At 48.4% G+C, this 25,664-nt stretch overlaps 1 protein-coding gene across 3 annotated transcripts in view; it reads right to left on the reverse strand.

Annotated features, from left to right (window-relative positions):
* The window catches only part of LOC136576933 (serine hydroxymethyltransferase, cytosolic-like), a 98,301-nt gene that overhangs the window by 5,248 nt on the left and 67,389 nt on the right, over nt 1-25,664 (reverse strand). Inside the window, exons 1-9 of one of the 3 annotated variants that reach the window (XM_066576580.1) lie at nt 17,381-17,454; nt 9,485-9,604; nt 7,612-7,757; nt 5,212-5,327; nt 4,646-4,806; nt 4,404-4,485; nt 2,670-2,882; nt 2,483-2,599; nt 2,261-2,383 (exon numbers count right to left, since the gene is read on the reverse strand). In XM_066576580.1, the coding sequence (XP_066432677.1) occupies nt 2,261-2,383; nt 2,483-2,599; nt 2,670-2,882; nt 4,404-4,485; nt 4,646-4,806; nt 5,212-5,327; nt 7,612-7,757; nt 9,485-9,583 (1,057 nt within the window). In that variant the 5' untranslated portion in view covers nt 9,584-9,604; nt 17,381-17,454. Of the gene's footprint in view, nt 1-2,260; nt 2,384-2,482; nt 2,600-2,669; nt 2,883-4,403; nt 4,486-4,645; nt 4,807-5,211; nt 5,328-7,611; nt 7,758-9,484; nt 9,605-11,215; nt 11,354-17,380; nt 17,455-25,664 lie in introns of those variants that run through there. The other 2 variants (XM_066576579.1, XM_066576581.1) reach the window with 2 other exon arrangements.

Raw genomic sequence — 25,664 nt, forward strand, 5'->3', positions numbered from 1 at the left:
ATCTTGATAGGTGTTGAAATTTGCCTTCCAGCGCTCTCGTCGGATCACATTCAAGGTGTGGACAATTAGATAGCCGATTTTCTAAGCTGAAAAACAGTCAACCCAAGAGAAAAATGGAAGTTACATCCCGACGCGTTTTAAGCGCTCTTTCAGAAGTGGGGTCATCCAGATGGCCATTTGATGCAGGTCAGATTGAACCGCAAACTCCCAACCTATGTGTTCAGATCTCAGGACCCTCAGGCTTGAGCAGTGGATGCTCTAGGAATTCCTTGGGCTGAATACCAGTACCCATACGTCTTCCGTCCCTTTCCACATATACCTTGACCTCAGGGTCAAGATGGAGTACCCTCTGTAGATCCTTGTCGAGCACGTTTTCAATCCTGTGCGCTTTTCGCTATCTCACCTTCTGGTTTTCCTCCAGGAAGGGTTGGACATGGGCCTTAGTTACCTGAAAGTTCAGTTATCAGTGTTGTCCATTCTTTTCCAATGCCCCCCCACCCTTAAAGTCATCTGTCCATACTTTTCTCCAGGAATTCTCTCACGCAGCTTCTCATACCGTTCTCCTGTCAGTCCTTGGGACCTTAATGTGGTACTGTACACACTGTAGGCTCACTCCTTCAAGACGTTGCACAACATCCCAGCTTATCTTTTGTCGTAGAAAGTAGCCTTATTGGTAGCAATCACTTCTACCCGCAGCCTTGTTTGTCAAACCTCCATTCACCATCTTCCATCAGGGCAATTTGGTCCTACGTTCCGAGCCCTCCTTCTTACCTAAAGTGGGGTTTGCCTTCCACATCAACAAGAACATTGTTTTGCCTTTCTTCTGTCCTCCACCACACACCCAAGGGAATCCGCTCTCAATAAATTGGACTTAAAGCTTTCAGGATATGCCTCTCGCAAACGTCTTTGTTCATATGCTCCGATACATGGCTTGGAGGCTTCCAAAATCACTTATCTCCTGTTGGATAAGGACAGCAGTGGTGGACGGCTATTGTGCCAAGGGCAGGGAGCCCCCATTCCAGGTTACTACACGCTCTACTCAAGCAGTGGGTGCCTCTGCTCTGCAAGTGTGTAAAACTACTATGTGGGCTTCTCTGCACACCTTCTCTAAATTTTACCGGGTGCACACTTTTGCATCCGCTGACGCCTCTCTCGGGCGGACAGTTTTGCAAACAGCCATAAAGTATCTTGCTCTACTCTTCCCTACCCCTGAAGGACTGCACTGGAATGTCCCATGGTCCTAAGCTGTATCCCCCAATGCAAAGAACGAGAAAATAAGATTTTTTTATACTCACCATAAAATCTCTCTTACTTGTCTCGTTTATTGAAGGACAGCACCCACCCAAAGTGATTTTTAAACGTGTTCACATCCTTGTTGGAGCATTCTTCCTGGAGTTACTCTGTTACATTGTTTAAGGTTTGTGGTTTAACTAGTTTTTAACCTGTTTCTAGTCTACTTGCTGCTCCTACAGCTAGCTTGGTGCCTGCAGGAGGAGCTCACACTTTTTTGCTTAGAGTCTGCCTCCCAGTGATAGTAGCTATACCCCGTGGTCCTAAGCTGTGTTCCCCAATGGAGGAGAGATTGGGAGATTTTATGGCAAATACAAATTATTTGGATTGCTTTTTTTATAAAAAATTCATTTCCTATAGAGAAAAGTATGCTAAAAAACGCCAGATCTAACACATGTGGCACTTTGTAAAAAAGACGACATGGACCCAGAAGAAAATACACACCAAAAATAAAAGAAAAACTACCGCATAAAACAAACAAAAACACGCGAAAAAGAGCATGACGGTCTGCCAAAATAATCCTAAAAATCATTCCATTTCAAATGTTTTTTGACTTTGGACAATCTATATCTGTATAGCCTTTTATTGGGTCACAGAGACTTGCTACAACAAAAAGAAGAGTCCCAACATCTGTGCATTAAAGGGGTTTTCCAGAACTCAGATATTTGTCAATTCACCATGAGTAGAGGCCCAACTACGAGCACTCCTGTTTGGGGTGAGCACGGACCTCTTCCTCAGCCTGTGATGTCACAGTCATCCGTGCCATGACATTTCTATAACTCAGTCCCATTCAAGTGAATGAAACTGAGCTGCAATACAATTGTTTTAGTGGCAGACCTGTTCATGGTGAACATCCCGCTCATTGATGAGCAGCAGTGATTTCTTACATTCCCCCCGTGTATCGGCACATCTGCTCTGTAAAACATTCCCTTCTATAATATCGTAATGCGGAAACTGTAAAAAATCTCACCAGTAACAATGTGATAACCGAGCTCTTCCAATGCACTTGCCAACGCCTGGCAATTAGAGAGAACCTGTTTCTGGTACAACCTGAACTCTGGGGTCATCGCTTGTTTTAGTGTCACAGCAATACCTGTAATAGATCACAATATGGAATATATCTGATGAAACCATACACGTTTGGTGGGTGGTGGATATACCATAAAGCTCATTTAATGTTGGTGGGTCGTACCTGCAATAGCGTGATTATGGGGTCCACCTTGTAGGCCAGGAAATACAGCTTGATTGATCAGGCTCTCATAATTGTACATCATTTCCTTCCCCGTCTTTGGATCCAGACTGCGGACACCTGAAGAAATCACATCAGTTCAGCATTCGTAAAAGTCCCTCATTCAATCTCCCTGAGGAAGACAACTCACCCTTCCGGTAAAAGATAACGCCAGCTCGGCAGCCGCGCAGGGTCTTGTGGGTTGTGGTGGTCACAACATCACAATGTTCAAAAGGAGAAGGCACGACTCCGGCTGCCACCAACCCGCTGATGTGCGCCATGTCAGCCATAAGAATAGCATTGTTTTCATCAGCTATGGCCCTCATCCGAGCATAGTCCAAATTTCGGGAGTAGCAGCTGACGCCTTAGACAGGGAAAGGAAAAATATCACAAGGTTCAAAACTCTTTATTGTAAACTTTTGCAACAATGCAGGTGACACATTTGATGAATTGATGTAAATAGATGATGGAAATAAATTCACAGGGGCAGTAGTCTAACAGTAACTTGGAGCCCTTCATAGTTTAGACTAATTAAAATAAATAATTTTATTATAGAATGCTAAAAACATATACCACTCTAGGGCACACCTGACATAGATCAAGAACAAAACCAAAAACCAACAACGGCGAAGCTCTGGAGAGTGCTGAATTTAAAACCAACGACCAGAACCTACCGACTTTGGCCCTGATACATAGGGTGTGGTGGAGAGTTAAAGATCACAGAGACCAATGTCCACACACTATATACGCCACTTTGGGATAATCCAAAATAACAAGAACTAAACAAATTGAAAGACTTCCAGATATGGAAGGATAAGGGGGTCAGACACAGATAGTGACAACAACAGATATGAAGTCATTTGAGCAACTGCGGGCAGAGTTTGACCTACCACAAACACAGTTCTTCAAATTTCTCCAACTCAGGCATGCCTATGAGGCAGAAGTGGGGCTTAAAGATACTGAGCTAAAGAAATTCATACCAGCCGATATCATGGGCACTGCCACCAACACAAGGGGGAAAATATCACAGCTATACACATGCATACAGAGCAAAATAGGCGAACGGTATCCCCTGGCAACAAAGAGCAAATGGGAAGGAGACATTGGACCAATAGAGGAATCATTATGGGATGAGATTCTACAGGCGACACCCAGACTCTCCCTAAGTGAATCCCACAGACTCTCACAATTGTACCTACTACACAGGGTATACCGAACGCCATTGTGCTTATATAATATAGGCCTGAGAGAGTCTCCCTTATGTAATAAATGTAAAACCCAAACAGCAGATCTAATACACATGATGTGGCGATGTCCAAAACTAAAAGAGGTATTGGATAGAAGTGTGTGAACTAATCCATGATGTGTATGGGGTAACTCTAGAGCACACTCCACTGGTATGTATCCTAGGCTATGTAGATGACGTACCTTTAGATGAAAACGAAAAACTAGCAATAGCCAGAATTTTATATTTGGGTTTTATTTACTAGGTCTTACACGCTCCCACCAATTCCAGTACCACACTATTACGAGGTGGCTTTGTGAATTCCCCACTGTCACCTTGACAAATATTCCTGGTACATAATAGGCTACTAACATCCCTATTAATTTAGGGAGAGCTATTTACACTATTTGGCCACTGGGGGCATTAGTGCACGGCCCCACAGTTACCTTGATGGAGTATATGTGAGTTGGTCACCAATATTACAATCTAATTTGGCCACCAACCCATCTAGCATGCTACCCGTTGTTGGTTTTGTTCTATGTCAGGTGTGCCCTAGAGTGGTATATGTTTTTTAGCATTCTATAATAAAATTATTTATTTTAAAAATCAGTCTAAACTGTAAAGGGCTCCTAAATAGATGATGGAGGTTGTAGTACTCACCAGCAATGATCAGTTTGGGATGAAACAAGCGGGCATTTTCCTCTAGTTTGTCATAGTTTATATAACCGGTGTTGGGATTCACCTGTATAAGAGTGTGAAACGCGGCCGCATAAATCATCTCATAATAGAAGAGCCATATAGACAGAGTGCATGAAACCACTAAATAAGTGACATACAAGGATGTACTCCGTGTAACGGGCGTCACTAGAGCTCTGCAAGGACCCGCAGCAATGGCTGCTTACCTTGTAAGGCATAGATTCAAAGAAGATGGATGTGGCAGAGATTTTCTTCTTGTCAGTCATAAAGCCATGGGTAAGGTGCCCCCCATCAGGCAGATCCAGTCCCATGATCCGTCCATGAGGCTCCACCAGAGCCGTGTACACTGCAAAGTTAGCAGGTGAACCTGAAACCAGAAATTAAGAGGAGAATAGGTTTATCTGCAATGCCTAGGGTGGAATCGCCAGCAAAATTCACAATCACATATGCATATTCTGCCACACATTTGCTGCAAGATCTCAGAAGGAAAAAAAAAATCTGTGTGTGAACTTACCCTAAAACATCACATTAAGGGCTCACATACACAAGCATATTTTGGCTGCATATTAAGTGTATGATACGCAGCTCTAAACCCCGCCCCCCCCCCCCCCCCCCCCGTTTTTCACGCAGATTATGTGCATGGAAAAAAAAAAAAAAAAAAAAGAACAAACACCGCTTGTCCTTTTTTGTTGAGTAATACGCACCATTATAGTCTATGAGTGCATAAAAAAAATGTAATAAATATGCATGTTCCATTACCTCATGGACTCACCTGAATAAGGCTGCACATTCACCCCCCATTTCTGTGGGTCCAAGCTGTACGCTTCCAAAGCCCTCTTCTGGCACAACCTCTCCAACTCATCCACGTGCTCCGTGCCGCCATAGTACCTGTCAGAGGCAGGAGAGAACATGAGACCCTCTTTTTGGTGTCCTAGTGTAGTATAGCGCCTGCTAGAGGAGCTTCACACAGGGTGTACATTTTGCGCAATTTCTGAACAGAAGATCCACAGCATTTCCAGTCTGAGCCGCGTGGAGGAGATGTAAACCTCTTCCACATAGTGCATAAAGATCTGCACAAGTCAGTACAGAACTGATATGTGGTGCGGTTTTAAGTCCGCAGCATGTCAGCTTATACTGTGGATATTCAGTATGAATTCCACCCCTTCAAATGAGGGTGTGAAAAATACACCAAAATTCGTATGCTACATGTTTAGTGACGTGGACTTTTGTGTTGATCCGCACTAAAATCTGCAGCGCAAATTGAACAATCATACTAACAATTGTTCGTCTTCATGCAATCATCTGCCGTGTGTGAACGCAGTGATGAAGCGCTGATCACAATGCTTTGCCGACCAGCACAGGTTACAAGTAGCCAAGAATTGGCCGATGGAAGAGCTCCCTAACGCAGGGTTTGTTTAATACCTGTTGCACAGGAGTCACATAACCTGAATAGGGCTGTATGCAGAAAACAGCAAGAGACTGTTAAATCCATATTATTGGCAAAAGATAAAGTACATTTTTATTTTAGATGCATTGGAACAGACTTTTTTTTTTTGTAAAAGTCTTCATACCCTTCATGTAAAGCAGCTCTAACACTCAATATGAGGGGCTCCTAGCTGGGTCTCTCTGGGATGGGGGATTGTCTAAGCGATCTCACACAAGGGCACCCTCTCTATTACAGGGGTTGTCCCAAGAAATAGGCTTATCTCGTTATCCACAGGATAGGGGATAAGTGTCTGATCAGTGAGAGTCTGACTTCTGGGACCCTCACCAATCACAAAAGCAGAAGGGCCCGAGTCTTCCCATAAGAACGGTGTAGCAGTCGCGCACACGCCCTGCTAGCCTCAGCAGCCCACATGCTTGATCGCTGCTCTATTAATACAGTGGGGGACACAAGACCTGCATTTTCATGATAGACAGGAGTCCGAGAAGAATCACACACACCCCCCTTCCCCCAACAAGTCAGACATTTCTCCTATGGGTCCAACTTGGGTCCGCCCATCTAAATGTCAATACATGTACAGTAGCAATAACCTTCTCTATTATACAGGCAGTTTGTCTGTCGCCACCAAGGCTTTCTGTAAGAACATAATCCACTGAAAAATCAAGTAACATTACAGTATTTTCAGACTTGCACCGGGGATTCCGCTTTCTGGGTCTGTTCGGGGAGCAGAAAAGAAAAACCCTGCAGCTCAACAGGTCTGCCTGTGGACGGAACCAAACAGTACCAAAAGGACACCCCTGACTATAATAGGGCCCACCCACTTTCCTCCCAGGAGCCTGGTTTTGGGATGGAAGAAAAAGCGCTGCATGCAGAGTTTCCGCTTCTAGTATTTGCAGCTGCATCTGAGACAGAACCTCCGGCTGGAGGTTCTGATGCAGATGTGAAGGCACCCTTAACCCCTTCCCGCTCCAGGATGTACATTTACGTCCTGCAGCGTCAGTGTATGTATGCAGAGAGGTCGTGGGGTGACCTCTCTGCATCCAGCACGGGCGTCAGCTGTTTACTACAGCCGCTATTAACCCTTTAAATGCCGCTGTCAATTCTGACAGCATTTAAAGCCCCCGAACAATGTTCGGGGGTCCCGTACGCCGCCCCCCCCCCCCCCTGCTGTGAGATCGGGGGGGGGGGGGCCGTGCAGGTGTAATAGCTGCCGGGGTCCTTCTGAAAGGCCTCAGGGCTGCCTTGAGACTGCCTATCAAGCCATCCCCGTAGCATTATGTCATACCGCAGGAGCGATCAAAGCATCGCATATTGTAGTTAAGTAAAAAAAAGATCAATAAAGTTTTTTTTATTTGTTTAAAAAAAAAAAAAAAGGATAAAAAGTTTAAATCACCCCCCTTTTGCCATATCTGTAATTAAAAAATCTAAATAAAATAAAAATACATATTTGGTATCGCCGCGTCCGTAAAAGTCCCATCTACCAAAGTAGAAGACTATTTTCTCCGCACGGTGAACGTCGTCCGAAAAAAAAATAAATAAATAAAGAACGCCAGAAATGCACTTTCAGTCACCCTGTCTCCCAGAAAAAAAAAAAAAACGCACAACACCAAAGACACACACACACACGTTGCCATTTCCTTTAAAGGCCCAGTCCTCATCATAAAGGACACGCCCCTATGAGAGCAGCCCTGCCCATTATGATGAGACGCACTGGTGTCACCCACTCACCTCTGTCCTGGGTAACCTTCCGAATACTTGTTGTTCATACAGGAGCCCAGAGCCTGCAAAACTGCACAGCTGGCAAAGTTCTCAGAGGCGATGAGCTCCAGCCCGTAGCGCTGCCGCTGCTTCTCCTTCCGGATAATCTCATACACCTTTTGTCAATAAAAAAAGTTTATGATTAATACAAAATATGAGAAACTATCAATTCCCTAAAGCAGAGTTCACATCAGCATGGGAGCCTCCGTTGCAGATTCCATCACAATTGCAGTGGAGGGGGAAAACAAATAAAAAATAGTGCAGCACGCAGTGCTATTTATTCTGGTCAAGTTGACAGACCATGACAGAACGAGGCAGCCCACATTATAGGACTGATGTTATGCTGCATTCCCAGGGAATTCTGATGCGGTTTCATAAATAATTTGGGAACCAGCTCTCTGCCATTTTCAGTTTTCTGCTCCCATAATGCAACAGAAACAGAAAACCAGAAATGCCAACTCAGATGTAAACAGCCTAATCCAGCGGACATTCTCATAATTCAGCCCTCGTAGCCTGGAAATATGATAATCTAAGGGCAAGAATACTCCCATCCAAGACCAATAGGAATCTACCTGATTGTCAGGCAGCCGAACTCATCTCTGAGGGAAGTGTAGCCAGCCCTATATAAGTGACCACACTGTAGTTTCTGCACAATGCCTGGTGAGGGCGCTGTTGGACACGGATAAGCAGTGAAGGGGACACAGTGCTAGATCAATGCTGCAGTCACTTCATCCACCAGCGAGGAGCCCAGAGATGGTAAAGTGCCGACCTACATTACCAACATATCACCAGTGTATAATATAGGAATACTTCCTTAAAGCGACCCTCCAGCCCTGGACAGACGGCCGAGCCGCTATGACTATCTGATGCACATGTGTGTTAGTATGCAGCCGCAGTCTAAGGCTAACTTCACACAGGCGAGTGCAATATCGGGGCGTGAATCCGCCCCCATATTGTGCTCCACACCATGTGAAATCCCTGTCGATGGGATGTGCATTCATGGTAAAACAGCCTCACATTGCTTCAGGAATGCAGGGAAGTTTCTCCCATTACTTTCAATGAGGCCGCTGCTGCTGCCACCAGCCCCATTGAAAACAATGGGGCGCTGCAATGCGGGATCACGCAGCAAGATAGAACATGCAGCAATTTGTTTCCCACACAGCATCACATGCCATGCAGGAAAACATCGCTCATTTGTATGATTCTATTCAAAAGAATGGGGTTCAGATTCCATGTGTGAATGAACGCACCCCAAGACACTAGATGCTGCTCTGACTGTTGATGCTGTTCCTGTGGGCAACGCGGGCCAATCAAAGTGTCTGTGAATCAGTATAAATCGTTAGTCTGACAGCCACTGCGGCCATGTTTTGTCAAAGACTGGGGGGGGGGGGGGGGGGGTCACTTTAAGGAAGATTACATCTAGCTTCCATTTCCCCACTGATCTTCAATATTGTGTAACATGGCATTAGGAAGGTTTCCATGACATGCAGAATCCAGGGAAAGCTGGATAACAACTTTAAGACCCTTTTACATAGGAACTGACATTTGTCAGAAGGTTTATTTCCCCCGATCATCGGCCCGCCTGAATGCGTCGCAATCCACTGATGAACATTCAAAATGCTCACTCATCAGCAGGACATCCTCCATGTAAACAGGGGGATGTGCTGCTAACAAGAGCTGCTGCTGGTAAAGGATGATTAATATTAGCCATCGTTAGTCCCAAGCAGAACGAGGACTGATTGGCAGCTATACTGTCAGTCGCTCATTACAGCCAGCAGAGGGTCCGTCTTCTGTGTAGAAGCGCCTATAGTGCAGTGAGAGCGCAGCGTCTCGTATGTCTTACCTCTGGATCACCTGTTTCAAGAGGTTCCAGGACCATCTGGTTATGAGATGCCCACAGATCGGCATGCCCGCCATTCATCACAGGGGAGTCGGCCATCATCCTGCCTCAGTTACTTCACCCCTGGAACAAAAACAGAGCTTTAATTCTGCACCATTTCAAGATCTTTGCTTGCTGTTAATGAATGGAAGCATTCTTGTTTACTCCCAGAGTTGTATCCGGTCTGGGTAATCCTCTGCAAAGCCGGACCAAACAACCAGATACCGGGCTCCGAGGGCACAAGGCAAAGCGCTCTTTAAGGGGCACTTGGGACCAACCTTTGTACCAGCTGCAGCTCACCAGCAACCAAACAACTTGAAAAAAAGTACCAAAAACTAAATCCTCCTGGTAACCTGCAGAACTCGGTCACTGACGCCTCCTGCAGTATCCTCAGGTCAATAAGACTCAGGATGGAGTCATGAAACACGTCCCCCACCCCCTCCCCGATCGCCGAAAACAAGCTTTACATATTAACTTTTCAAGGGCTGCAGACAGTTGGGAGAGAAATGGAGTTATAGAGTTGGTGCGGCCGAGTATCAAAGGTCACCAAGTAGAGACATAATAGCTCTATACCGGAGGGTTAACACCGTACTTGCCAGAAAGCATGTGATATATCCCCTCTGGCAGGTCCTCAATATCTATTAAGAAGGGCTGGTATCAAGTTCTGGGAAAGTCAGGTGATCCCAGGCATTACTACTGTACCCAGCCAGCCCACGCCAGGAGAGGATGGCACAGCGACTTCTAGTTCCTCAGTCCTAGAAGAGCAGCACCTTTGACAACTGGGGCCATTAGATGGCATTCCCCCAATCTAATAACCTGTGTGCCAGGACAGAAGCCACCTACCCCCCATGACAACCTGAACTCTGTAGAACAAGAGAACCACCTCTTGACAAACCGCATATCCCGGGCCAGTGGCGGCCCTCCCACAGGCGCCCCCCCCACAGGCAGCCCCCACCCCCCGAGCCAAAGGCGCCCCCCCCCCCACTGGCGGCCTCCGTCCCCCGGGCCACAGGCGGCCCCTCCCCCTACAGGCGCCCCCCCCCCCCCTTACAGGCGGCCACAGGCGCCCCCCCCCTTACAGGCGGCCACCGGGCCACAGGCGGCCCCCCCCCCCCCCTTACAGGCGCCCACCGGGCCACAGGCGCCCACCGGGCCACAGGCGGCCCCCCCCCCCCTTACAGGCGCCCACCGGGCCACAGGCGCCCCCCCCCCCCTTACAGGCGCCCACGGGGCCACAGGCGCCCCCCCCCCCCCTTACAGGCGCCCACCGGGCCACAGGCGCCCCCCCCCCCCCCTTACAGGCGCCCACGGGGCCACAGGCGCCCCCCTCCCCCCTTACAGGCGCCCCCCCCCCCCCCTTACAGGCGCCCACGGGGCCAGAGGCGCCGCCCCCCCCCCCTACAGGCGGCCACGGGGCCAGAGGCGCCCCCCCCCCCCCCCCCCCCTACAGGCGGCCACCGTCCCCCGGGCCACAGGCGGCCCCCCATGACAATTGACAGTTTTTGATGGGCAGACTGGCCGCGGTCACAGAGAAGCATCCAATTATATTAACTCCCCGGTGTTATGTGATATTTTCCTTCACATGTGAAAACCGCCTCACGTGACCCCCACTGACAGACAACTTTATGTCACGCTGCAAACCGCCCGCACACCCCTCAGTGTCCCCAGCTCCTCTGTGGACCCCCGCTCACCCACCTCTCCGCCGCCCCGTGTCTGCTCCCAGCCGCACGATCTTCTCTCTCACGCCGTACAACGCGGCACACAGACTGACCAACCAGAGCTGGGCGCCGAAATCTTGCTGTCGAACCATCTAGAGGCGCACACAGCGATTGACCAATCACTGTCAAGTACTCCTTCTCGTCAGCCAATGAGAGGACGGCAAATTTCACGCGGGAGGATGCACTTTCTGTCAATGTGACAGACAGGATTAACAAAGGAGAATGTGAGAGAGTGAAAACTATAGGGTAATTCAGATGCACCGAGCTCCCGCCCCCTCTCCGCCCCCTCTCACTGTTTGCAATGGGAGGAGGCGAGACGGAGCTGAACTTAGTCCCGCCTCTGTCCCGCCCTCCCTTTGCAAACAGTGAGAGGGGCGGAGAGGGGGCGGGAGCTTCACTAGCCCATAAGGTTATATGTCCATGTAGGAGCTCCGGCAGCTGCAGGACCCAGGGGGTCACAGCTCGACACCATGTGCAGGATATTACCTCAGAAAGGCCCTCTAATGGCAGAAGAGGGCAGGACATTGCTAGAATAGCAATCCCTCGGCGTTCCTCACACAGGCCTAAGGGCTTTGGTCTCATTGTAAGACCGGATTCACACGGGTGTATGTGTTTTTGCAGAATGCGTATTTGCGCGCAACTGCAGTTTTTACTGTACTTTTTGCACAAACAAGCCGTGCGCAATTGTGTGTGAAAAAGTACACACTGATGCTTCCCGCCAAATTATGTAATGTGCGCCAAATATGGTCACTTACTGCGCTAATGCACAGGAAAATAGAGAACGCTGTGGTTTTGCGCAATGCAGTTGCGTACACAAAATACGCACTTGTGCACAAACTCACCGAAATCAGCCCCTTCTGTTCTCTGCATATCGCACGCACAAAGATGTAATGCGCAGATGCGCCCGTGTGAGTCCGGCCCGAGGCTGGTTACAAACGGGCATATTTGCATGCTTTTTTTGTGCGCACAATATACAGAAAATAGATCCCAGATGCTTCACGCACAAGTGCGGATCCTGCTTGCGCAATTGCGTCTCTCAAAAATAACCGCGGCTCGCTCTAATTTGCTCAGCATTTGCACAGATAAAGAACACATCGTGACCTCATTACACTGATTGGCCGTTTCATTGGCTGTGGGCATCGTTGCGTGTTTTTTTGCACGCACGAATGAGCATGATTTGCGCATGAAAAACGTGCAATAAAAAATGCAGATACACGAACAAATCCGCAACGCTCATAATGAAAAACCACAGCAAAAATGCACACGCAAATCCGCTTCCGCTCGTGTGACACCGGCCTAAGGCTGGTCTGAGACGCGCCTATTATAACACGCCCACAATACGTGGATTCTGCATATTTTATCATATATATTCTTTATTTTTCAGTTTTAACCCTTTCCAATCCAATTTGTATCCTGGTTTTCCTAGGGGGCTTACTCTTTTTCTGCCGTTATACAACGGCGCTATCTGCTGGCTAAAGCCAGTACTGCATGAGGTGACACATTGGATAGGCTCCGACAGCAGAGAGGCTGGCAATATACAGTAAGAGAACCCCAACGGATGTCTTCCAACATCAGAGCTGTACAGCCTTAAATCATAATGTCTTCAGAGGTCAGACAGTGGATTGGAAAGGGTTAATGGGGGGGGGGGGGGGCTACAACAGAAATAGAAATAAATCCCATTACAAAACAATCAATGGTGTAGAATACAAAGACCAATGACAGCTCTGCTGGAGATACACTCCGATATCAGAGAAGACTATCAGATATAGAATAGAACATGGATGTATTCCGCACATAGAGTAGAGTACATCATCAATCCAATGGTTGGAGGTATCAGGGATTTATGGTGGTGGGCCAGGGACGTTGTGACGAAACGTGAACCAGGGATCCCAGAGATTCATGAATTTCTCCAGACCCCCTTCACATCTGGCTTTGACCTTCTCGAAAGAGCATATAATGTTCACCTCATTATACCATTCTGGCATGGAGGGCATTGTGCCATCTCTCCAATGCCTGGGGATTCACATTTTAGCTGCATTTGTGAGAAATGGAACAATAGATGTGTAACTAGGAGACCTGGGACGTTCATGTTCAGGAGGACGGTCTCAGGTGTGAGGGGGATATTGGTTTTACAAATAAGGCCAAGTGCGGGCATGAGAACCAAATATGGGTGAAGGTGCCAACACTATCTAAGCATCTCACTGGACAAATACCCATCCATATCTGTCCAATAAAGAACAACAATACGGAGGCAAAAACGGAAATAAATGCTGCATCTTTAAAAATGGCTGCGAAAAATACGGCCGAGTGAATAGATGCCCAGATTTACATCTGGCGGGGCTTATCACGGCGTATGATTTCATCCCCATCGTTCTAAAAAGGACAGGGGCGCTCCAAAATAGACAGGGTGCAGATTTTGACTGCTTTTTGAATGCGGAAATACTGCAGAATGTCCTCAGCGGAACTCTCTGTGGAAAATTCTGCAGCATCTCTGCATCCAAAAAGCAGCCAAAATCTGCACCCTGTCTATTTTGAAACAGCCCTGCACATTTCTGCCACATGTAAACATAGCCCAGCGGTAATAGTGACCCCCCCAGCGATAATAGTGACCCCCCAGCGATAATAGTGACATACCACAGAGCGGCCCCAGCGGTAATAGTGACATCCCCCAGAGCGGCCCCAGCGGTAATAGTGACATTCCCCAGAGCAGCCCCTGCGATAATAGTGACATCCCCCAGAGCGGCCCCTTTGGTAATAGTGACATCCCCCAGAGCGGCCCCTGCGGTAATAGTGACATCCCATAGAGCAGCCCCTGCGATAATAGTGACATCCCCCAGAGCGGCCCCTGCGGTAATAGTGACATCCCCCAGAGCAGCCCCAGCGATAATAGTGACATCCCCCAGAGCAGCCCCTGCGATAATAGTGACATCCCCCAGAGCGGCCCCTTCGGTAATAGTGACATCCCCCAGAGCGGCCCCTGCGGTAATAGTGACATCCCACAGAGCAGCCCCTGCGATAATAGTGACATCCCCCAGAGCGGCCCCTGCGATAATAGTGACATCCCCCAGAGCGGCCCCTTCGGTAATAGTGACATCCCCCAGAGCGGCCCCTGCAGTAATAGTGACATCCCACAGAGCAGCCCCTGCGATAATAGTGACATCCCCCAGAGCGGCCCCTGTGGTAATAGTGACATCCCCCAGAGCAGCCCCTGCGATAATAGTGACATCCCCCAGAGCAGCCCCTGCGATAATAGTGACATCCCCCAGAGCAGCCCCTGCGATAATAGTGACATCCCCCAGAGCGGCCCCTTCGGTAATAGTGACATCCCCCAGAGCGGCCCCTGCGGTAATAGTGACATCCCACAGAGCAGCCCCTGCGATAATAGTGACATCCCCCAGAGCGGCCCCTGTGGTAATAGTGACATCCCCCAGAGCGGCCCCAGCGGTAATAGTGACATCCCACAGAGCAGCCCCTGCGATAATAGTGACATCCCCCAGAGCGGCCCCTTCGGTAATAGTGACATCCCCCAGAGCGGCCCCTGTGGTAATAGTGACATCCCCCAGAGCGGCCCCTGCGGTAATAGTGACATCCCCCAGAGCAGCCCCTGCGGTAATAGTGACATCCCCCAGAGCAGCCCCTGCGGTAATAGTGACATCCCCCAGAGCAGCCCCTGCGGTAATAGTGACATCCCCCAGAGCGGCCCCTGCGGTAATAGTGACATCCCCCAGAGCGGCCCCTGCGGTAATAGTGACATCCCCCAGAGCGGCCCCTTGGGTAATAGTGACATCCCCCAGAGCGGCCCCTGCGGTAAAAGTGACATCCCTCAGAGCGGCCCCTGAGGTAATAGTGACATCCCTCAGAGCGGCCCCTGAGGTAATAGTGACATCCCCCAGAGCGGCCCCTGCGGTAATAGTGACATCCCCCAGAGCGGCCCCTTGGGTAATAGTGACATCCCCCAGAGCGGCCCCTGCGGTAAAAGTGACATCCCTCAGAGCGGCCCCTGAGGTAATAGTGACATCCCTCAGAGCGGCCCCTGAGGTAATAGTGACATCCCTCAGAGCAGCCCCTGCGGTAATAGTGACATCCCCCAGAGCAGCCCCTGCGGTAATAGTGACATCCCCCAGAGCGGCCCCTGCGGTAATAGTGACATCCCCCAGAGCGGCCCCTGCGGTAATAGTGACATCCCCCAGAGCGGCCCCTGCGGTAATAGTGACATCCCCCAGAGCGGCCCCTTGGGTAATAGTGACATCCCCCAGAGCGGCCCCTGCGGTAAAGTGACATCCCTCAGAGCGGCCCCTGAGGTAATAGTGACATCCCTCAGAGCGGCCCCCAGTATAAGGGCTTATTCCGACGTGCGTATATCGGCTGGGTTTTCACGCATGGCCAATATACACTGTCCCTCTCCGCAGGGGGAGGAGGCGGGACCGGCCAGGAGCAGTGCAATAAGCTCCCGCCCCTCGCCACTATTTGCAATAGGAGGGGGCGGAACTTAGCTCCTCCACCTGCAGAGAGGGACAGCGGAAGTCTGAATAAGCCCTAATAGTGACATCACACAGTGACCCCAGTAGTAATAGTGATACCCCACAGCGGCCCACAGTGTAGTAGTGACATCCCACAGCGCCCCCCATTGTAGTAGTGACATCCCACAGCGGCGCCCAGTGTAGGGGCTTATTCTGACGTGCGTATATCAGCCAGGTTTTCACGCCTGGTCGATATACGCTGTCCCTCTCTGCAGGGGGAGGAGGCGGGACCGGCCGGGAGCAGTGCAATGAGCTCCCGCCCCCTCTCCGCCCCTCGCTACTATTTGCAATGGAAGGGGGCAGAACTTATCTCCGTCCCCTGCAGAGAGGGACAGCGACATCAGTGACATCCCACAGCGGCCCCAGTAGTAATAGTGATACCCCACAGCGGCCCCCAGTGTAGTAGTGACATCCCACAACGGTCCCCAGTATAATAGTGACATCCCACAGCGGCCTCCAGTATAATAATGACATCCAACAGCGTCCTCCAGTATAATAATGACATCCCACAGCGGCCTCCAGTATAATAATGACATCCAACAGCGTCCTCCAGTATAATAATGACATCCCACAGCGTCCTCCAGTATAATAATGACATCCCACAGCCACCCAATTTAATAATAACATCCCACAGTAGCCCCGAGTATAATAGTGACATCCTACAGCAGCCCCCAGTATAATACTGACATCCAACTGCGGTCCCCAGTATAATAGTGACATCCCCGAGCGGCCCCCAGCAGTGACAGTGCCTCTCTGAGACCCATAAACTTACCCCCTCCACCAAGTGGAAGTGCCGCTGCTCCTCTGCTAAGCGAGCTGCTAGCAGCGATGATCCCGGTGCACACTGTGACGTGCACACCTCCTCCTCTGCTCTCGCGGAAACTAAGACGAGACATAAGGGGAGGGAGGAGGATCCCGGCTGCACACTGATGTCCCAGTGTGCGCCGGGATCAGTGCCGCTAGCAGAACAGTGAGTGAATACTGGCAGGGCAGGTGAGTGGCTGGCGGCATGGAGGGCTGTGCATGCTGCCTCTGGCTCACGTGCCATAGGTTTGCCACTACTGGCCTAGAGTAACCAGCATCACCACTGTCTTTACACCCTTTACCCATTTACAAATACAGCACCAAAACTAACCTCAGTACATAAATTCAGCACCAGAACCAACCTCTAACATAAATACAGCACCAGGACCAAGTTCATACCACAAATACAGCACCAGAATCAACTTCATAGCATAAATACAGCACCAGAGCCAACTTCTAACATGAATACATCAGAACCAAGCTTCTGACATAAATACAGCACCAGAACCAAGTTCATACCACAAATACAGCACCAGAGTCAACTTCATACCATAAATACAGCACCAGAACCAACTTCTAACATGAATACATCAGAACTAAGTTTCTGACATAAATGTGGCACCAGAACTAAACTCATAACATAAATACAGTAGCAGAACCAATCTAATTACATAAATACAGTACCAGAAAAAGCTCATAAGATAATACAGTAGCAGTACCAAGCTAATTACATAAATACAACCACAGAACCAAGCTCATAACATGAATACAGCACTAGAACCCCTAAAATAAATGATATATATATTTTATAAGACAACCTTTGTGGCAGACAGTGGATCTGTTGTAGAGTCCAATGATACCCAAGCTGTTTCTTCAGAAAGCACCGACACTTTACTGCACCAGTACATGCGTTCAGTCGGAATCATCTCCAAAAGACTGAACCAACAACAAAATGGAACATACTCTCTTATACAATCCACACAAAGACATTCCTTCATTCTCTAAATGCAAACTGATTGGTTACACTTCACTACAGTATTACACAGGCACAGTATGCCTGCCCTAAAATAGGCATACTTCCGCCCTCCTTTTTACAACACCCATCATCTTACTTGCATTAACTCTTTCTTATCCTAATCCCAGCTACCACAGATCAGCTTTAGTATACCTCAAAATGAAGCACTGCTGCTGTGGGAGGACAGTAAGAGTGGTAAAGGGAATCCCAGAGGGAACCCCCTTCTCTGTGGGGCTTCCCTTCATCTCATCGGGGCTGAGGGATATCCCCAGCAGCGTTAGGATGCCAGTCCACGGGCGATAATCCAGCCGGGGGGGACGCAGTGAAAGCTCTCATTGCGATTCTCCGCTCGCAGCCAGCAAGTCGCAGCATGCTGCGATTTGCCGCAATTCTCCACAGTCAGCCTGTCAGATAGGCTGACAGCGGAGATCCATCTGCCGGCTCCTGCTCCCGGGTGGTGGCTCCCACGGCAGAGACAGGCCCGTGGACAGGCAGCCTTGAGACTGGAGATCCCCTGCAGGGGAGAAGAAGGAAATCCCCAGCCGCATGATACCGGCTTTCGCTTGCAGGAGAGAATAAGGAAATTCCCAGCAGTGGGATACCAGGGTTCGCTTGCAGGGGAGAATAAGGAAATCTACAACAGTGTGATGCCAGGGTTCGCCTGCAAGGGAGAGTAATGGATTCCTGCTTTGCTGGGAATATCCCTCCAGCCCCGCTGAGATGAAGGGTTCCCCTGGGACTTTACACCATCTCTTTCTCTTCACACTATGGGGGAATTCCCCTGTAGGGGAGAAAGAGAGAGGGCAGGGCTAGAGAAAAAGGGTGGGGCTAGATGGGTTCTCCCAGTGATTCCCCTATAGCAAGGAGGTTCCCTCTAGCCCCATCCTCCTCCTTGCTCTTTTTGAAGCCCTGTAGCTGCGCCCCCTCTCTCTCCCCGCTATTGTGATTCCCTCGTTCTCCCCTGCAGAGGATTTCCTTCTCTCTGCTGCTGTTCGGATTTCAGAGACATCTGCACAGCTAGTTTAAAATATTCTGCTGTAAACTCATGTTAGTTCCCGCTAGGAAGAGGGGAATTCCCTGGGATTTCCCTAATCCTTGCAGGAACTAACAGTAGCTTACAGTGGGACAGTTAAAATGTGCTTCTGTGTTTAGAGACACAGCAGCACTCCCTCCCCCTTATCTCTCTTCCTATCTAAACAATCTGTATCTAATTAATACAAGCCCCCCTCTTGTTTTCCAGCTCCCATAAGAGTCTATGGAAATTTCTGTGCATTGCGTACCAAAGACAGGTGAGATCCGATCTTTCCACGAATCAGGAAATTTCACTTGCAGGATTTCAGTCGCTCCTAATATTTTAGGTGTAATTTTTTTATGCGCCTAAAATTCTTTAGTCTGAACGTTTCCATAGAAATCTATTGGTTCTAATAGTAGCAATTTTTTTTGCGCCTACTTTTTGCACACGTAGGTCCCCATGTGAAAGAGGCCTAAGGCCTCTTTCACACGGCCATATGTCTTTTTACCCTCCTCTGTAAGCGGCTAAAAATCTCATGATAGAAGAATAGCCACGATCAAGTGTAGTGGCCCAGAACACCATCCTGGTCCCCTCCATAAATGTCACACGTTTTGTCCTACATAGATGCACTGTGCAAAACTTGTCTTGTCGTATCCACTATGTGTGTTGCACAGCTGCGGCGCTTGAGGAGTTAGTAATAAAATCATGGTATGCCTGTAAATGTATCAGTCTGTCTTGTCATGTGGTACAAGTGAAGTTATAAATGGGAGTCCTTGAGAGCGGGAAAGGAGTCCATCTTCAGGAGTTCCAACTGAGTGCTAACACAGAGCCGCATGGAAGCACCTTCAGCTTCCATGTAGGTGAAGATGGAGGAAAATGAGTGACATCCCGTAGTGTGTGGAGAGTGGATGTGAATAGGAGTGAGTTTCTAGAGAGAGAGCACTACCAAAGTTCTAAAACAGGTACCTGTTCACCCTACAGGCGTTTCCTGTGCGGCTGTCCATAGTTAGGATCACCGCACAGAGGTACTTGATTGTGACACTCACGCATAGTCAGCGCAGGGTGTTTTACTGGCTAACCCTTCTGTAATAATTGTCTGCCAGAAAGTCTGTGGAGTGACCCCCCCACTCCTCTTCCTCCTCTGGAGTGCTCCCAATCCAGGACCCAGTGACATGCAGATAACGTGGACTGTAGGACTGTATTCATACTGTGCATCCTCCCTACCTCTGAGCTGTAACCTGTAAATATTCAGAAGTGAATTGTACCTGCATTACCAGTTATACAAGTTTTATTCAGTAAAAGTTATACCGGGCCTTAAGATAAACTCTCTCCCCCCCTCACATTTTTTTTAGCTCCCATAGAAGTCTATGAAAGTACATTGATTTTCAGTGATCCATTCACACTTGCGAATAGTCATAGCGTGTAATACGCATGCAAAAAAGAACGCTGCATGTTCTATTTTGCTAAACATTACGCACAATAGAGCCTATTGTTCTCTGCGGGCATGTAATGAACACAGTACATACGCAATTACATTGCATATGTGGGTCATTTATATGCACTGTTGCGAAGCAACAGAGAGGAACATTTAAACATATGCAGCGATAGGCCGGCTCCACAGCGGTAAAAACTGCGTGACGCACACACAGCATTTTACGGCCGTGTGAGGCCAGCCTAAGGCACCTCTCACACAGGACAGTGTTGTGGAATATGTTCTCCTGCGGAACATTCAGCAGCAAAATCTTCACTGCCAGCGTACGGCTTTTGGTGCGGAGCTGAAAGTAGCCGAATCCTGCCGGCAAGTCTACATCAAAATTCACCGTTGGCAGTGCAGATTTTGGTGCGGAATTCAGAGTCGGCAAATTCCGTCCCCGTGTGAAGGGTCCTTTAGTGGCCGCTCACCGGTATTTTACCCCCTCCCTAACATAGTACTATTCTTCGCGCTGTGGTATGGGGTCTTCATAGCTGCACTTGTATTACTTTATCAGTAAATATAGTCTTTTTCCTGATAAACTATCTGAGAAGCAGGGAAGGTGGGGAACGCCGGCAGGGAGCGGCCCCGATAATTGTACGCCTCTCTCCGATTTAACCCCTTCACCTCCTAGAATGTATATGTACGTCCTGGGTGCACAGGGTTTGTATGTTGAAGATTCAGGAGGTGACACCCGGCCGCAACAGCTGGGATCATGCTGATTGTGGCTGCTAACCCTTTAAATGCTCCGGTTAATGTTTGGGTGTCCCGAATGTTGCAGCAGATTGCAATTTCAGGTCTTATTCACATTGAAACCATCTAGTTTTTTTTTTTTTTAATCAATTGGGGATAAAACGGATCCGTTTATTTCAGTATCACTTCCGTTTCGCTGCTCCGAAAACAGAACATAGATGTAAACCCAAAACTGAGATAAAAGTGGGAACAAGCCCTAAGGGATGTTTGAGCGTCAGAGATGCTTTTCCTGACAAATAATCTTGTATTGCATCGCTGCCGCTCGCGATTTTCTCCCACGATAGACAATAGGAGTTTTTAATGTTAAAAATCCATTACATGAAAATCGCAAGTTCGTGCGTTGCGATGCGATAAAACTAAGGTTCCATAGGGAAACATAGACAATAAAAAAGGGCGAAATGCAAAAAGATAGGACATGCTGAGATTTTTAACTCTTGCATATGTGAAGGAAACCATTGAAAATCGTGGGTTTCATAATTCTGCGTTTTCACTCGCTATCAAACATGCCACATGACCCTAGTAGATCACGGGCAGAAAAGGATGGGTATGCCCAAAATAGGTTGGATCAATGTAGAGAAATGAAGCAAGTTTAAGAGTGATTGTAGAAGTAGATAATAGTGTATGATATATAATGTATATTGCTGTGACATCATATCGGTCCCAGAAGGACAGAATAGTAGATTCATGGCGTTCACAGAAGGAATCTCAGATGTGTGAGATGCATCTTCAGAGTGAGGCTGCATTCCCATGAACGTATATCGGTTTTCACGCCGAGCCGAATTACATCGTCCTCATCTGTGGGGGGGGGGGGAGGATGGAAGAGCCAGGAGCAGGAACTGAGCTCCCGCCCCCTCTCTGCACTATTTGCTATGAAAGAAGGCGGGACGGGGGCGGGGATAAATTCCACGAATTATGCCCACCCCATCCCGCCTCTCGTCATTGCAAATAGTGCAGAGGGGTGGAGAGGAGGCAGAGAGGGGGCCGGGAGCTCAGTTCCTGCTCCTGGCTCTTCCATCCTCCCCCCCCCCCCTGCAGATGAGGACGACGTATATCGGCTCGGCGTGAAAACCGAGCCAATATACGTTTGTATGAATGCACCCGTAAAGATATTTAATTTTTTCAAATTATTTTCTGTCTCTTTTTAATTTTTTTGGCGACATAGTTGTGTGAGGGCTCATTTTGTGCGGTACGTCCTGCCGTTTTGTTGATACCATTTTTGTATACCAACGACATTTTGGTCACTTTTTATTACATTTTTTCTTGGAGACAGGGTGACCAAAAAAGCGGATTTCTGGCGTTCTTTATTTTTTTTTTTTGGACGACATTCACCGTGCGGGAAAAATAATGCATTACTTTGCTAGATCGGAATTTTACAGACGCAGCGATACCAAATGCATATTTTTGCTTTATTATTTACCGTATATACTGGCGTATAAGACGACTTTTGAACCCCGAAAAATCTGCTCTGAAGTCGGGGGTCGTCTTATACGCCGGTAATACCAAAAAAAAAGTGTAAAAAAAAAATCATTACTCACCTCCCCCGGCGTCCTGTCGTGCCCCGGCAGGATGTCGCTCGCTCCTCGTCCCCGGCGCAGCATTGCTTTCTGAATGCGGGGCTTGAATTCCCCGCCTCCAGAAAGCTAATACACACGCCGTCAGCCAGTTACAGCCATTCAATGACAGCATTGAATGGCTGTGATTGGCTGAAAGCGCACGTGGCTTCAACCAATCACAGCCATTCAATGCTGTCATTGAATGGCTGTAACTGGCTGACGGCGTGTGTATTAGCTTTCTGGAGGCGGGGAATTCAAGCCCCGCATTCAGAAAGCAATGCTGCGCCGGGGACGAGGAGCGAGCGACATCCTGCCAGAGCGCGACAGAACGCCGGGGGAGGTGAGTAATGATTTTTTTTTTTCTCCACTGTATTACCGGCGTATAAGGTGAAAGTTGGGGGGGTCGTCTTATACGCCTCGTCGCCTTATACGCCGGTATATACGGTAGATTCTTTTAGTGCAAATATGGCAAAAGAGGATTTTTTTAATTTTTATTACTTTTTTTTTTAATAATTAGTAAAACTTTATTTATTTTTTTTTACATTTTCCTTCAGTCCCCAGGGGGGACCACAACCAGCGGTGCTTTGATCGCTCCTGCAGTATGACTTAATGCTATAGCATACTGCTTTTTGACAGGCAGTCTATTAAGCCAAGCCATGGGGATGGCTTGATAGGCAGTCTCCTAAGGCAGCCCTGGGGCCTTTCCGAAGGCCCCTGACTGCCATGACACCTGCATGATCTTACCGCGGGGGGGGCGTATGGCGCTATCTCTCTTCATACACGTTCTGCAATGGCAGGCTGTAAAAATACTATTGGGCCGTCACTAAGGGGTTAAACGTGTTTCTTCCATATGGTGATGACTGGACCCAGTATTAACACACACTGTCACTATGCCCTGATGGCAAGTTACTTGATAGATGTCTGTGGTGATCATTGGAAGGGGTGCACATTTTCCACGGCAAAATCTGTACCATCCATGGAGCTTTTGACTCAAAATCGGCGTATCTGCAGCAGATTCTGGTCGCTACAGCGCTCCCCCTCACCTCACAATTCTTGTGAGCGCCGCACCGCTGGTCAGGTGATTTAGAAGTGGCATCACCTGACAAGCAGTGCTGCGCCCGCTAGAGAACGCAGCGTACCGGGTGAAGGGGTGCGCTGGTAGTGTATATACCAGCCATGCCCCTGCCTGTGGTCGCCCCCACAAGATCCCTGTGATGGAGATATCATTTACAGGTCGTTAAGGGCCTATTAACCCCTTGAGTGGCGGGTTTCCTACCACCCTGTCGTGCCCACCAGGGCAGGTTTTTTAAAATGGTCTAATCATTGAATTTCAACTAGTTTTGCAGTTGCGTCTCAAGAGCCATAACTTTTTCATTTTTCCATTGACATGGCCATGTGAGGGCTTGTTTTTTGCGGGACAAGTTGTGATTTTTTAAACAGGGAGGAGGAAAAAAAGAAATGGGGAAAAAAGAAAAAAGGGGCCATGTCATTAAGGGGTTAAATAATGTATTAACTTCCTTCTCTGGGTCATTACGACGCAGGGATACCACATGTGTGATTGTATTTTTGATTTTTTACAAAGTAAAGGGAGACAAGTGTTTGTTTGTATTTTTAATTTTTTTTTTTGTCCCTTTAGGGGACTTCCACAGGGACCCATCAGGACCCCTGATCACATTCCAGGGGTCCGATGGTGACAGCCCTTTACATGCTGCAGTGACAGCCCTTTACATGCTGCAGTCACATAGACTGCAGCATGTAAAGGGTTAACACAGCAGAGATCGGAGGTTTTCTCTGATCTCTGCTGTAAGAGCAGGTACCTAGCTGTCCTCTGACAGCTAACAACCAGCTCTCCCTGCCACAGAGACCGATGGTCTCTATGGCAACCTGTAAACAAAGCAGGACATTGCCGACATGTCGGCAGTATCTTCTGCTGGTTTTTCAAAGCCCTTGCACTGCTCTGTGTGGGACAGTGCAGGCAGAGCACACTGCCACAGCTTGTGGCATTGTGCTCTGCAGCTCCCATAGTGATACATAGCCCGGAAATCTTCCGGGCTATGTTGCTATGAGCAGTGGAGCTCGTCACGGAACTTTTCCGGGGCGTGCCACTCAAGGGGTTAAAGCGATAGACAAAGAAATACCTAAATTCAGCCGGACTGGATGACAATGCACAAATTGTTCAGAAGCGGCAAAATCCGTCACCACACACGTCCTGTAGATAAGGAAATAGTGCGGAGAGCGGGCAAGCCATGTATATTAGGCCTCTCACACACAAGCGTATTGTCTGACTGTTCCGCACGTGCCACATGCAATGCCAGCAGCCCATTGATTTCTATTGGGCCACTCATACTTAGGTGTGTGAAAAAAACACATCATTCAGGTGAAAGAGAATTGCAGCATGTGCTAAATGTTTGGAGATTGGCATCACGCAGCAAACAAATGTTACTGCGTATTTGTTGCGCAGTGCGCCGCTCCTCGCGGTCTTAATAATGGTGGCCCAAAACAATTGTACAGTATTAGATTTTTCAGTGTATCATCCCTATATATATTGATTTGTACTTGGCTATCAGGTTTGAGTTGCCCTACTGTCTAAATGTTCAGTCCATCAATCCTGGTTATACCGATGACATAAAAAACTTTAAAAAAAGTGACATGTCTGGATGCGGAAATTCACAAAATCAACATCTTCTGCATCAAAATTCCACATGGGGATTTTGCCCATTGCAATTCACGTGGGAAAAATGCGTCAAAAAGACGCGTACCTTGGAGGCGGAATTCATGCGGACATTCACATGTGGTGGAACCAGTGCGGATTTTCCAGAAGGTGTGGATTGGTGTGGACTTTGAAGGGGTGAAGTCTGCTGCGGTGCCAAGTCAAAGGGCGAAATCTGTAGCAAATGTTTTAAAAAATACACAAAAATCAACAACAATTGTGCAGAATTTGATGCGAATATTCCGCTGCAGTAGACCTGCATCGCTCCCGTTACGTGTACCCTAAGGCCAGGATTGCCACGGAATTTCCGTGCAGACTTTCTGCATGGAAAATCCGCTGTCAATTCTTTTCCAGGGATTAGGCAGCAAAGTGGACGAGATTTGCAAAACTCTCGCCCAAACGCTGTGGTCAGTCCGTGCTGAAATTGACATGACGCGCGGAAATCAAAGCTGCGACATGTCAATTTTATTGCCAATCCCACTGCGGCCATCTCTCCTCTTTATGTGTCCGCACCACACATGTCCACTGCATCCATGCTGTAGCGGTGACATGTCCACACCACATATGACCTCTGCATCCATGCTGTAG

The sequence above is a fragment of the Eleutherodactylus coqui genome, chromosome 8 (assembly GCF_035609145.1).
Source record: "Eleutherodactylus coqui strain aEleCoq1 chromosome 8, aEleCoq1.hap1, whole genome shotgun sequence".
Lineage (NCBI taxonomy): Eukaryota > Metazoa > Chordata > Amphibia > Anura > Eleutherodactylidae > Eleutherodactylus > Eleutherodactylus coqui.